The following is a 13937-nucleotide window of genomic DNA, read 5'->3' as shown; positions in this document are numbered from 1 at the left end:
TTGTAAGTTCCAGATCTTTTTTACAAAAGGTATTTCGCGATCTTTGATAGGAATACGGATAAATGTTATTATTGCGATGAGTTCTTGATTAAAAACAGGATAGCAAAATCTGATTTATACGGTACTTTTGTGATCAATGCAATTAAGTAGATAGCTTTAGCAATTAATTCTAGTACTTATAGGTACTTTAACCTATAATTAAGGACCGAAATTAGGCCTAGACCGGTATCAAATAGAGTGACTATTCGGTTTGCTCAGCTCGTTTTAATTTTTTCAAGCAGTTGATTAAGGTGCTAACGAAATGTAGGGAATCCTATCTTCAAAAGAACTAGGTACCGTATTGTTACAAAAAAAATATAACAAAAAATTTAACCGACTACAAAAAACCATGGAAATTATTTTCTACCAGTCTGAAGTCGGTCGGCGCCTCAGCGCAAGCCAGCAGGAGTGGACCTATAGTCATCTACCTCACCTACGCACTTTATATTGGGCTTCAATCACTCCTGCTGGCTCGTGCTGAGGCACCGACCGACTTCAGAGTTCAGACTGATAGAAAATTATTTTCATGGTTTTTTGTAGTCGGTTTTTTGTAAAAAAAATTATTGAGGAGTCCTGGTGCTTCACTACCCGTTTTACCATATGCATTACGAGCAGCATAAATTGCTTAGCAACTGTGTTAAAAGTAATTAAAATTCAACCCGTGAAATACTTGTTAATGAGTAGTAACTCCGACGGTCTACTGTGGTCTTCATCATCAGTTCCACTTCACCAAATGATGATTTTCAAGAGCAAATGCACGAGTTACTACTAAATAATAATATATCCAATTTACCCCCCCCTTCAACACTAACTTTAACTATATAACTTTTTAGCCATAAGTAAGTATCCGAAATCGCGTTTTTTACTATCGTACGAGTACCATTTGCTATTACTCTTATTATAGGTATTTAGTATTAGTTATGTGGTATGTGGTCGTCTCCCTATCTACTAGAAACAGGAGAGCACACATTGTGGGAGCCAATAGAGCTTGGGTCGGACGTCAGTCCCTTTTGTCCAGCGTGACGTTCAATGCACGGTTTGACCGTGGGAGGATTCGTAAGCCTTTGGCGTGGGAATTACGTATGAAACGTCTTCATTTTGTAACTATTACCTGTGCGAATAATGTGATGTGTGGGAACACCTTGCAAGTTATGATTGGCAAATGGGGCGAGGTTGTCTTTAAAATCGCATAGTTTGAGTTGCCTACTTATTCCCTGAAAAATCCTACTATAATTTGGGGCTGTACGAATAACCACTTGTCACTACCTATTTGCAATTTGACCGTATAGGTTAGGGCTAGGTATGTACGTAATGCTAATCGGGTTCATATAAAGAAAAAAACAATGTTGTACGAGTATATTATTACATGTACTTAGGTAGGTACTCCGTTAATTACGACCAGTCTACGAATAATAATTCTCAGGAAGAGACTGTCAGCAAAAAAGTGTGCTTAAAATATATTTTTTAACTTATTTTAACATTAATTCTTCTGTTCTGTGATTCATTCCCACTTTTCCCGTTCATTCATCCTCCGTGACTATAAAAGCGCCTATTGTCACCATGCTAATTAATGAAAAGTTCATGAATATGCATAACCTTTTAAAATCGATGCCATTTATTAATCAATCTGCACTCCAACCTACCTATTGACGTTCACGTGTAAAATGATCCCCGAAATAAATCATCTTATTTAACCCTTTTATTATTTTTGCCTTCCGATTAGTTGCAATCAATAGATCTATTGTAAGTTCATGAATATGCAAAAATAACAATTAAATTATAGCAATCAATATTGGCTTTGATCTTCATATTTTCGTTTGTCATCCTTATCATCATCAACGTCAGGTCTTTGTTAGGATCGGTTATTGGCGTTTTGTCAGCACCCTTTAGTTACATGCGGTAAAGACACCTGCCTTTTTTAACCGACTTCAAAAAAAGTAATAGGTTATCAATTCGGTGATTTTAATGTTTTATGTACCTCAGAACTTCGTTATTTATGAATAGACTAAAAAAAATCGTTAGAATGGGAATACTTTCAAGTAGTTGTCACAAAGTCAGGATGTGATAAATTGGATCCTAGGGAAATCGACGGAACTCTTCAACTATTGTGTGTACCTATGTATGTAAACTCTTTATTGTACAAAAGATAAGAAACAAAAATATAATTGGTAGAACTATAGTAGGTATTAAGTATGGTATTGGTTGTGCGTTTGTTCTTTCTTGGAATGGATGCAAAAAACAGTTGCTAAGATATTTATGCTCGTCGCAATACATGTTACAGTAGCGATCAAAATTATTTGGCTCCAACAAAAGTTTCAATATTATGTTAATCATATTTAGTTACTCGTATGCCTACGTATTTGTTATTAAAATAATTGACCTCCTCGAATTAGGCAATAAGTTTAATGGAACAATGAGTGAACAAATTTAATGCAAGGTACCTACCTATGGTTGGTGAAGTGGAACTCTCTAGTTCACTCTTGGAACGGATGATGATTCATCAGGACTGCTCAGTAATTTAAAATTCCTTTTAAGCGCAGTCCTATGATTCTCTGGGAGTAAGTCTGTCAAATTTCAAGTCTCTAGCGCCATTCAATTTGGTTATTTGTCTGCCTGTCTATCAATCACGTTATTCTTTTATAGGTAGGTATAGATTGTCGTTAAAAAACTAAAAAGATGCGCGGCGCCAAGCTGCAATTTCCCAAGAATTACTCTCTTAGTTAAACATAAAATATATTTCAGATTGAATCAAATTTACAAGGTCTAAATAACACGGGTAAAAAGATTTTAGAATTTAAAATCAACAGTAGATATTTTAAGCAAGCTTTATTTGGAAAAAATCCTTAAAATAACTCAAATTCGAAAATAAATGCATAAAATAAAGACAACGATATTGTTCACGACCACTAATAATGCACGATAATGCATTTCAATCATTCAAACTTCACGATTTTATACAGTAAAATTGCACAACTTACAAATTTTGGTACAAAAATACGTTTAAAAAACACATTTGTTGTCTTAGCGCTCTTAAAAATAAGTAAATAAAAGGTTGATATTAGCATACATTTTATCGAGGGCAAAGAAGTCTGTTTTACCACTTTATGTTTTATACAAAATGCAAGGAATAACGATATAGGAACTTCAGGAGCAAATACAGTAGTGTATTAGGAAGAATTTGAACCCTCAATGTCTTAGACAAATGCGTGTTCCATTTTGTCTAAAATACACTGTTGACTACCGGCACTTTTCCTAGTTCGGTGTATTTCTAAAAAATATCACACATGTAACTAAGACATTTAGGGGCTGTTTCACCATCTATTGATTAGTGTTAGCTGACAGTTAAATGTTATGCCGTCTCAGTCTATTTGAACAAAACAAAAAGAGACGGCATCACATTTAACCGTCAGTTAACACTAATCAATGAATGGTGAAACAGCCCCTTAGGGTTCAAAGTTTTCTTAATATTTCTGAAGTTGTCGTTATTTCCGACTCCTTGTACATACATGACAATATATTATAATTTATTTGATTTTGTTTTTCCTGGTTGCCCTATTTCGACAAACTAATTATTGAATTTCATTTCATTTCATCGAAAATGATATATCGAATATTCAATACTAATATTCCCTCTTGGAGTAATTTCACTTCATCGAATAGTCATTACATATTAAAACAATCCTTAGAACAACTGTATAAGGATTATTTACTTAAAATACATTTCATCAACTATTTATGAGACAGAACAACTAAATATCGCTGTTTATTTCATCGACGTATTATTATAAAACACTTTTATTTAATAGTTGATTACAATATTATAACAATATATTCTACTAGTTTTAGTGATTCCAGATTGAATTCTTTTGCATATTTTTTTTTTGCTAATTTGAAGGCTTGTATTCTTCTGAAAAATAAAATGAATATAGTTACTATTATTATAAAAATAGTTTTGATTAGGTTAAAACTACAACCCCAATAAAAATAAATCTCTACCAGGGCAGTAGGTTAGGTTAGAACTGCGACCCTAACAAAAATACATCGCTTCCAGGAAAGTAGGTTAGGTTAGAACTGCGACCCCAACAAAAAAACTGCGGCCAGAAAAGTAGGTTAGGTTAGATTAGAACTGGACCCGAATAAAAATACATCGCTACCAGGCAAGTAGGTTAGGTTAGAACTGCGACCCCAACAAAAATAAATCGCTACTAGAAAAGTACATTACAACTGCGACTTCAAAAAAATCATTGAAGTTGTGAAATGATAAATATTAAAATAATATTCTAAGGTGTAACAATTACAATATTAAAAAAAGTATGAAATAATCAAATATGAAATGAATATCTGCCAAATAAACAATCTCTTAAATTATATTTCCAGAAATCAAAAATCGCTGATTATAAATACCCATTCTAATCATTCCAGGTAATGAATATTCGACGAAATGAAAAAATATGAAACATTCGAGTTTTAAATGATATTCGATTAAAAGTATGTCGACATTTCAAGGGTGAACTCTATCTATAATGGAATCAATACTATTACTGATTTGATATTGATTTTTGATTTGATAGGCTTGATGAACTAGATTTATTTTTTATTTACTTAGTTCCAGTCAATTACACAAATTCACAATTTTAAGTACTAAGTAGTCTTACCACAATGAAATGTTCAGTCTTACACGAGCCTAAAGTAACAGTTTCCTGCGAACTGACATGTGTTGAATATATGTTTAACGATCGTTACATACACAGTAGTGGTTTAACATTCCACTTCTTCAGCCATTAATCGGCAGGCCCTCGACAAATGAAACCCACTCTCTTACAGGTCGCAGTTTTCGACCCCATCAGTACGAAGCCTGTTTGCAAGCTTTTAAAATGAAATCTAAATTTATTACTAGTGTTATTCAGTATAATTCCTGGCCTAATTTACTTTTTCTCCTTGTAAAAAAGGATTTTGCGTTTAATACTGAATCCTACTAAGGATAATTTAATTCTGTTACCAGGCTGCGCGCTTTAAGTATGGGAGCAATTTTTTCCCCGACCCATAGAGAGTGGACTAAGCTAGATTAAGGCTACGAAATAATAGTTTTAGTTCTAGAGTTTAGAGATCCAGTCTTGCAGCGCCGAGAGTTGGGCCGGGTCGTCATCGTCACCGGCATTGGCGGATCCTTCGGCGACGTCCACCCGGCAACTCAAGTGGGAGAACTCAAAGTCTTTGCCAAGCTTGCCGAGGTAGGTTGTGTTGTTGCCGTGTGATGGGTCCACTGACTGCAGCTGGCTGGATTTCGTTACACGCACGAGGTTACTGCAGAAAAAAACAATAAGTTAATATTGAAATTATTGTATTATTTACTAGCGACTCGCCCCGGCTTCGCACAGGTACAAAAAAAAGGTTATTAATCAAAGGCACTTCACGTTTTTCAGCTCCATTTTCTAAAATCTAGACCCACGTGAATCCGGGGCGATTCACTAGTCTATGTATGGGACCTGGACCTTCTATCTAACTGATGGTACATAATTTAAATCCGTCACTTAGTGTAAAAGATCTGCAGACAGTGGGAAGTGACTTTAATTTATTCTTTGTAAAGTATACTGTATGTATACTGTAGGCACTGTTGCATACATGCATCATGTCATGATCACGAGTAGTCTACACATGATCATTAATAAATACATATAATTATGTATTTTTTTATTAGTAAAAAACCCTATATACGTCCCACTGCAGGGCACAGGCCTCCTTTCAGAATGAGAGGGCTTGGGCAGTAGTTCCCACGCGGGCCCAGTGCGGATTGGGAACTTCACACACAATTGAATTGCTTCGCAGGTTTGTGCAGGTTTCCTCACGATGTTTTCCTTCACCGTAAAGCTCGTGGTAAATTTCAAATGTAATTCCACACATGAATTTCGAAAAACCCAGAGGTGCGATCCAGGGTTTGAACCCACGATCCTGTGCTTGAGATGCCATAGGTCAAACCACTCGGCCACCACGGCTTCAACTCGGCCACCACGGCCATTAGTAAAAATTACGATAGTTAAATTAAAACATTATACTATACAACATTATACTACCAGTCTAACTCCAGAAGGAAATCTTCGAGAGAATTCATGTTGCCTCTGTTTTTCTAGAATCTAGAACATTGTTGTCCAAAAACTGACATAGATTACGACGCACCAACTTTAGGCAGTAAAAGAGCGTTTATAGTAGCATAGTTGGTAGTAATGAATGACCATTTATACATCATTATCATCATCAGCCTACAGCAGTCCACTGCTGGACATAGGCCTCTTCCATGGCGCGCCACAACACCACTACCATTACCACCACCACCATTTATACACTTCAAGTTAAATGAAGGCTATCGCGTATGGATTTGCCGCTAGAGGCGCTAGTGTAGCGAGAGGTCTCCGAAATGTCAAATGTCAATGTTTTTGGGTGAGATACGCGGGTTTATTTATAATTGGAATAATTTTGTAAATATTTTGCAATACATGAAATTAATTATAGCAAATATGCGATACGGAGCAATGAATGTCTGTGTTTTAAGATAGTTTTGTCTTTCGGAAACCTTTGTCCGCCTTTTTTCCGAACAAAACGGGACTATACAAATGGGATTATGGTACGATTTTAAGGTATTAAATATGATTTTGTTTTCACGCCCGTGATAACAAACTAACCACTATAGGACCTTTGTCTACAGCGGCGCCAACTGGTGAACGCGAAAACGGTAGCCCTCATTATATTACATCCGCACGTCGCATGCTTACATTTCTTTCTCTAGCAGACTCTTGATGGCTTGACTACCCTTCGCGAGAGGTTGGTCTTGCTTGTTGCACAGAATAAGAACTGGAGGGCTGTTGCTCTGCACTGTTGGGTCTGACAGGATTGTGTATAAATATCTGAGAAAGAAAAAGAGAATATGCTAGACGGCTAGACGACTAAAAAAAACTGTTTAGTCCTTCAGTTAGATAATTAAAAAATATTGTGCAAGTATTTTTTCTTTTGACAAACAAAAAATGACAAGGATACAGTGCTTAAAAGTTTCGAGTGAAGTCACTATATGGTACGATTTTTACCTAATAGTGACGACTCACAAGCCCCACTCCGGAAGTTTGATGACCTTTGTTGATTTTTAATAATTTGATAAACCAAAAAATATGTGTCCCATATTTTTCCATAATCTAACTGTCAGACTAAATAGAATGATATATTTTTAACCCAGTCGTCATCCCTATTCTTCAAGTAGCCAACCAGCAAACATATTGTCACATTGTTTTCTAAATAATTCACAGACACATTGAACCTTAGTGGTATTTTTACCGTGAAGTGTTTCTATTCTCTCCACCAAAATAATTAAATTTATTTATTTTTAAATATACATTAAATTAAATTTAATAATAATAATAAGAAGACAAAGAAAACTTACCTAAGAAACCTTAACTAAATATATCTATATGTTACTATAAAAATAAAAATTATAAAAAGAAGTGAAGTTATATTACAAGCTTAGTGTTAAATTACAATCACTAGGGTGTTAGAGACATAAAATATGGTGCGGGTATATTTTTATGCAATATTAATGAACTTCACAACATAATTTTTGGGAATTGAGGCAGTTAACGGAAATCAAGAAAAACATGGTAAGTATCATATAAAATACTTACTCAGCAACATCCCTGATCTCTTTTTGAACAGTTTCAGAGTCAACAACGTAAACAATGCCCTTAGCACTGCTCTTGTACTGGTCAAAGTACTTATTACGCAGCCTCTCCTGGCCCGGCAAGTCTACAAGCTTTAGAGTTTTCTGAAATAGGAAAGAAAATGGAAAATCAGAAGAAGATTTAATACTAAATCCTATACCTAATCAATCTTGTGGATGTGGCCTATACCAAAAATGCTTGAGTATGCCTATTTATAACAGACCTCAAAAAAAAAGAAGGTTCTCAGTTTGACCTGTATGTATGTGTGTCCGCGATTATCTCGCGCTTGGCTAAACCGATTTTGATGCGGTTTTCAGAAAAATATTTGTTAGATACATTGAGGAGAAGGTTAAAAAACGGAACCATAGCCCGTGTAAGACGTGTTTGTGCGTAATGGAATCGTTGTGAGATGTACTTTGGCAAAAAATCACTAAAAAGTAAGAAATAAAGAAAATTTTAAATAAAAAAAGTCCAAAAAAATATTTTTTCAACAAAACCAACTTCAAGCTAGTTGAAAGATATTTCGAATTTTTTGTAGTTGGTTCTATTTTTAACCAATAGAATTCAAAGAATTCTAGACAAATAAATATTCAACCAATGCCCTCTTCAACACAAGCACAACAAATTCTACGAGCTTATGTCTGCATAATACTGTGATCCCTATTTTTTAATGTAATTAGATACCTAGTCTAGTTCTAAAATTACTTTGCATGCTTTTATGTAGCAAAATATGTTCTTTTACTGGAATTATTAATTCATCACTTATTGTACTGTTTTTTATGAGAATAAAGAAATTTGAATTTATATTATCAGCTATATAAAATGGAATACATACATTTGACACAACATAATCTTCAATATTTTCCTTCATAGAAGTAAAGGTCTGTCTGTACTGGGAGTATGCCAGTCTTACAAACAGAAGAGTCTTGCCCGAGTCTGATAGCCCTGTCAGCAATACCGCGCGCCTCTGGTGACGTCTCCGCGTGAAAAACCACCAGAATGCTGGAAAGGATGTAAGTACAGGAATTAGTTGGGTAGTTTAGTTGATCAAAAATATGGCTCAATTGTTGGAGGACAATTTTGCCAGAGTCTAGCCAGTTTTGCTGTTGTACAGTAAAAAATTCTTGAAAATGAAACTTAAGGTGATGATTAATGAATGATGACAGCTGGGAATTAGTACAGAAATTCGTAAACTGATTGTTCCATAGATTATGTGTAGAAATATCTAGCTACAACATCACTTAATACTTATTTGCTTCAGACACAAAAAAAAATATTTGTTATTACTTGAAAATTGATCTGGATTTTAGGGCTAAAATGTTTTTTTTTACATGCGTCTTAAAATTTATTGTTTTAGTGTCAATTTCAAAATTTAACTTTTCTGTTTCATGATTCAATACAGATCAAGTTTAGAACTGCAGGCTAGCGCCTGGTGCAATCTGCATTTTGAATTCGTCTTGCAAATATGTAGAAGGTTTATTTTGTTGCAAGTGCAGAAAGTATGTCAATTTATATATTATTATGTACGACTTCAGAGGTGTCAGTATAAGCGAAAATTACAGTTCCACATCATGTACCTATTTTAAACAATGTTTATAATACATTGGCGAAAAATTAGTGTTTTAAACAAAATTACTTAATCCTACCTACTTGAAAAAGCTTCCCTTAAAGTTAAGGGAAATAAAAAACAATATGGTATATAATAAGCCGGGCAGGCCAGTTAATAAAACCGTTTCTCTAAAACTGCAGCTTATGGTCCGCCTAAAGAAAAGGGGATCCCATATATACCTTTAACACTAACCTAACCTATATTGTCGGGACCTCCTTTGCTTTAGTCCAACCCAGCTTGTAAATTGTGGACAAAAACAGAGGTCGAGTGACCATTATAATAAAATCTACGTACCAAGTGTAAAAATAAGGACAATCACGCTAAGTAAGGTTATGTATCGAGGATCGTTTAACATTGGTTCCGTGTGAATCTTTTCCTTTACTACTTCAGACTCCATCGTGATATTCACTAAATATGGCACAGAAAGATCTTTGAATAATAATAATAAGAAAACTTGAAAAATACTCCTGCACGTTATCACCTTCGTGTTCGTGACGAAACGAATGACTTTGACAGTGACAGGTGCTTCAGTGTTGCAAGCTTCAAATAATTAAGGTAATCAAAGCGTCAAAAACCACTGAAATCAATGCGTTTTTAACAGTGTCTACAAAATTTTCCATGTTTCATGTTCTAATCCTATTATAGCTTTGATTGAGTACTCAACTTTGAATATCTACTCAAAAAATCGTAGTCAATCAAGCCACAAAACACAGATCTGTGTTTTGTGATCAAATTTTTAGACAGTAGTGGTTATTTTCCAACCTTACACAACCAACACACGTACACACACGTGCGTTTGTAAGATAAGAAGAGAAGAAACCTGAGGCCTTATTGCCTAATGTTTCTGACGCTCGCGATCGCAATCAAATGACATTTTTTGTATGCGAAATCTGTCATTTGATTGCGATCGCGAGCGTCGGAAACGTTAGGCCAAAGCGTTAGGCAATACGGCCTCGGCGGCCCGAATAACACCGACATGGAAATACTGGCCCTGTTTTTTTGTGTACCTAGCTACATATTAGTAATCTGTGGCGTGTACACGAAAAACAGAGTCGGTATTTCCATCCCGGTATTATCCGGGCCGGGAAAGAATCAAGAGTGTCACCCGAAATACCTATATATATAGCGATAAGCACAGCGACTGTTTTTATTATTATCTTATCACGTTATCAAAATATAAACTCAGTCCAAATTTCAATTCTCAATTGATTTATTCGTGATTTATATTTAATAATAACCGAATAACTTAAAATAGATTTTTCACAGGAAGCAGGGAGATGGATGAACAATAACATTTTAACATACTAATTGCTTTTATTGCTTCATTAGAGTATTCGGTAGTAGAATACTGAGCGGATGGGATGGTTTCTAATTAGACAGTTAACATTATTCTCGGTGTTTCCACGAAACTTGCGCAAGATGAGCATCGATATTGGAGGTATGTAAGAACTGTTTTTTAATATACCTACATCCTACATATCGCACCTTCGGGATTGTCAAAAAATCGAAAAATTAGAAAATAAGAACAAAGCGAAATTTTGCCCTTCTACGGAAGATGCGATATTTTACAAAATTTGTTGCTTTAATTGAATTTTAATAAATTAATGATCATGGTATGATTCTGCATGCAAAAAAAAAATTAAAATAACTTGTAATGGACTGATACAATACAGTCCATTACTACTACCTATTTATTTTAATATTTTTATTTTGACTTAGGTATGCTAAATTTGCATTCACCCAGTGAAATTTTCTGGACAATTTTTTTTCACTTTATTTGTACCTATTCCAAATATTATTTGTTCAATTTAGGAATGAGAATTAAATATAAGGACAAAAATGAAACTTTTCTGGAGAAGCATTTAGTGGCCAAGGAGCCATTTGGACAATTCAAGGCATGGTTTGAAGAGGCCTGCTCAAGGAAGGAAATTCTTGAGCCCAATGCCATGTGCTTAGCTACAGTGTCTCCGTAAGTATTAGTCTACTTTGCTAATGCAAGTCATCCATGTTTAATTTATTCTAAAGTAACAATTTAATCTTACAGGGAAGGTAATCCTTCAGCTAGATTTGTCTTATGTAAGGGCTATGGCAAAGATGGGTTCAAGTTTTTCACTAATCATGGAAGCAGGAAAGGAAGAGAAATGGTAAACAAAGTTTATTAGGATGTTAAGCTACTTAAAATTATAGAAATTTTATGCATTTATTATTTTTATTTATTTATTTTAGGATCTGAACCCAAATGTAGCAGCCACATTCTACTGGGAGGTCCTTAATAGATCTATTAGGATTGAGGGGCATGTAGAAAAGTTATCCGAGGAGGAATCTACAACATACTTCCACAGTCGTCCTGTGCCGAGTCAGATTGCCGCCTGTGCTAGCTTCCAGAGTACTCCCATTGAGTCCAGGGATATACTTTGCGAGCGTGAGAGTGTACTAGAATCCAAGTACATGATTCCTCAAAAGGAAGTGCCAAAGCCAGCTTTTTGGTAATATAGATTAGATATGCAACACTACACACGAAATATTATACAAATCAAAAACCCAGTTTAGATCTGCAAGTTGCATTAAATTGCAATGCCATAAAATAAAGCCAACAAGTTAAAAATTATCAAGTTTCATGATATTAGGCAACTTGTATGATTTTTCTTGCAGGTCTACAACTGGGGTAAAGAAATACTTTAAACAACTTACCCATTTTATCAAACGTTCAGTAAATACTCTGAGAACATAGTATTTCATCTAAAAAGTTTATGCACAGTCCCATCCATCCATCATTATTATAGTTAGTTATGTGCTTTATGTTTTCCAGGGGCGGTTATATAATACATCCAAGGGCTGTTGAGTTCTGGCAAGGCCAAAGGGATCGCCTTCATGACAGAATAAAGTTCAGGAAACCAAGGGAAGACGAGAAACCAGATGGTAAACTACTTCATGAGGGTGAAGATGGCTGGGTTTATGAAAGACTCTCACCATAGTCACTTTTAACAATTAAGAATAACTTTGATGAAATGATTTCGTAAAATCACTTTAGTCTTCCACTATGAAGATAAATAAAATAAATGACTTATCATGTTTTCTTAGTTAGTTTTAATATTTCTCTTAGTATACCACCTGAACTCTTCCAACAAACACTGGTCTCAAATTGGCCATTTTTCATAACAACTGATTCAAACTGCCGTGTTCCACCACCCACACCAAAATAACATGTCTTTGCAGCCACATAAGCCTCTCCATTTGGATTTAGCCGTTTCAGAAAGAGATCAATAAGTTTGTTGTAATTGCTAGTATTATAAATAGTCTCTGAAGTCAATATGATGTCAAAGGTTTCTGTGTCTGGCAGTTTATTATTAAATGAGGCCCAATCTCCTGAATAGAATTTGCATTTGTTGGCATCCATTGTTTCCTCGTTGTCTTCAATGTTTAACAATACATTTGGTATAGTGACACACTCCAGAATTTCTTTGTTCTGAAGAGAATAAAATTATTACAGTTACCAGTTCACGCATACTATTTGTGTGTGCTAAGTAACAGCCATAGTGTGGCTATAATACATAATAATCTATTGACACGAGACAAATCTTTCATACTTACATAGTCCTGAAATGTAACAAGAGATTTTTTCAGGAATGCATATATGCCAAGGATGCCAGCACCACAACCCAGGTCTAAAACCTTTTTATCCTGAAATGGTATATCACTGTTACTTTCAAGAAATTCAATTAGGTCACTGGTACCTTCCCAAATTTTTAGACCACCTGGAAATGAAACAAATTATAAAAAAGAAGTTATAATTGATAGATTTGCCACTAATTCACTCGTTTTTTTAAACCTTTACCTTCATATTTTCCGGTTACAAGATCACTGTGTTCTTTCTCTGCAAGTTCTACAGCACTTTTGAATACATTGTCACCTTTATACATATTTGCAAGAGCCTCGGAAGCCTTAACATATGATATCTCTACATCTCCACAAATGAAAATCGAGGCATGGGTCACAAGATCATCAATATTTTCAATACTTTCATGTGGTACAATTTCTTCGCATTCAATCCATACAATTTTATTGTCGATGAATTCTGCATCTAAAACATATACACAGCGTTGATAAAGCTTTTGTAGTGTTGATATTTAATTCTGGTCTTTAGAAAAGGTTAACATGAACTTGATAACAACCTGGTTGAGCCTCATCTGTACAGCTAGAAAAGTTAAATTTAAAGGAAGACATTTTATCGTGGTTTTTATTGGGATCCTAATCTTATTTTTCTTAGCAATGAATAAAATAGTGATGTGTTACTTTTAGCGGCGTAAATTCAATAATTATAGATGAATGAATGTGTGTGAAAGTGAATGAAGCATGGACGTAAGCACAGACTACTTAGAGATACTACGTATGACGTAAGTAATGTAATAGTGAAGTGAAAAAATTACAAATAAAAATATGTCGTGTCGTAACGTGAATGAATATGTCAAAGATAGATTAGATAGACGTTAATGACGTTTGACGTTTCGCCAATGTGCCGAAGTCGGGTAAAACGCATGGCAACACTAAAGCCTATTTTAGTTGCATTAAGAACCGCCGTTATTAGAGCC

At 34.8% G+C, this 13937-nt stretch overlaps 3 protein-coding genes across 3 annotated transcripts; 1 reads left to right on the top strand and 2 right to left on the bottom strand.

Annotated features, from left to right (window-relative positions):
• Positions 1 to 2846: 2846 nt before the first annotated feature.
• SrpRbeta (signal recognition particle receptor beta) lies at positions 2847 to 9870 on the bottom strand. The gene is made up of 5 exons (XM_074100812.1): positions 9643 to 9870; positions 8575 to 8741; positions 7704 to 7843; positions 6807 to 6938; positions 2847 to 5343 (listed from the first exon to the last, which is right to left on the bottom strand). Exons 1-5 carry the CDS (start codon positions 9743 to 9745, stop codon positions 5133 to 5135), a joined length of 753 nt encoding a protein of 250 aa, XP_073956913.1. The 5' UTR covers positions 9746 to 9870; the 3' UTR covers positions 2847 to 5132.
• A 541-nt stretch (positions 9871 to 10411) lies between these two features.
• Positions 10412 to 12424, top strand: LOC141437441 (pyridoxine/pyridoxamine 5'-phosphate oxidase-like). Its single transcript, XM_074100806.1, has 5 exons — positions 10412 to 10786; positions 11161 to 11317; positions 11393 to 11492; positions 11575 to 11834; positions 12158 to 12424. Exons 1-5 carry the CDS (start codon positions 10705 to 10707, stop codon positions 12321 to 12323), a joined length of 765 nt encoding a protein of 254 aa, XP_073956907.1. The 5' UTR covers positions 10412 to 10704; the 3' UTR covers positions 12324 to 12424.
• LOC141437440 (histidine protein methyltransferase 1 homolog) lies at positions 12324 to 13823 on the bottom strand. The gene is made up of 4 exons (XM_074100805.1): positions 13521 to 13823; positions 13184 to 13429; positions 12940 to 13103; positions 12324 to 12814 (listed from the first exon to the last, which is right to left on the bottom strand). The coding sequence occupies exons 1-4, from the start codon at positions 13570 to 13572 to the stop codon at positions 12416 to 12418; spliced, it is 861 nt and encodes a 286-aa protein (XP_073956906.1). The 5' UTR covers positions 13573 to 13823; the 3' UTR covers positions 12324 to 12415.
• Between the last annotated feature and the right edge of the window lie 114 nt (positions 13824 to 13937).

The sequence above is a fragment of the Choristoneura fumiferana genome, chromosome 17, assembly GCF_025370935.1.
Source record: "Choristoneura fumiferana chromosome 17, NRCan_CFum_1, whole genome shotgun sequence".
NCBI classification, from domain to species: Eukaryota; Metazoa; Arthropoda; class Insecta; order Lepidoptera; family Tortricidae; genus Choristoneura; species Choristoneura fumiferana.
The sequence above is the reverse complement of the archived record's forward strand: the minus strand, read 5'-3'. Positions and strand labels throughout refer to the sequence as shown.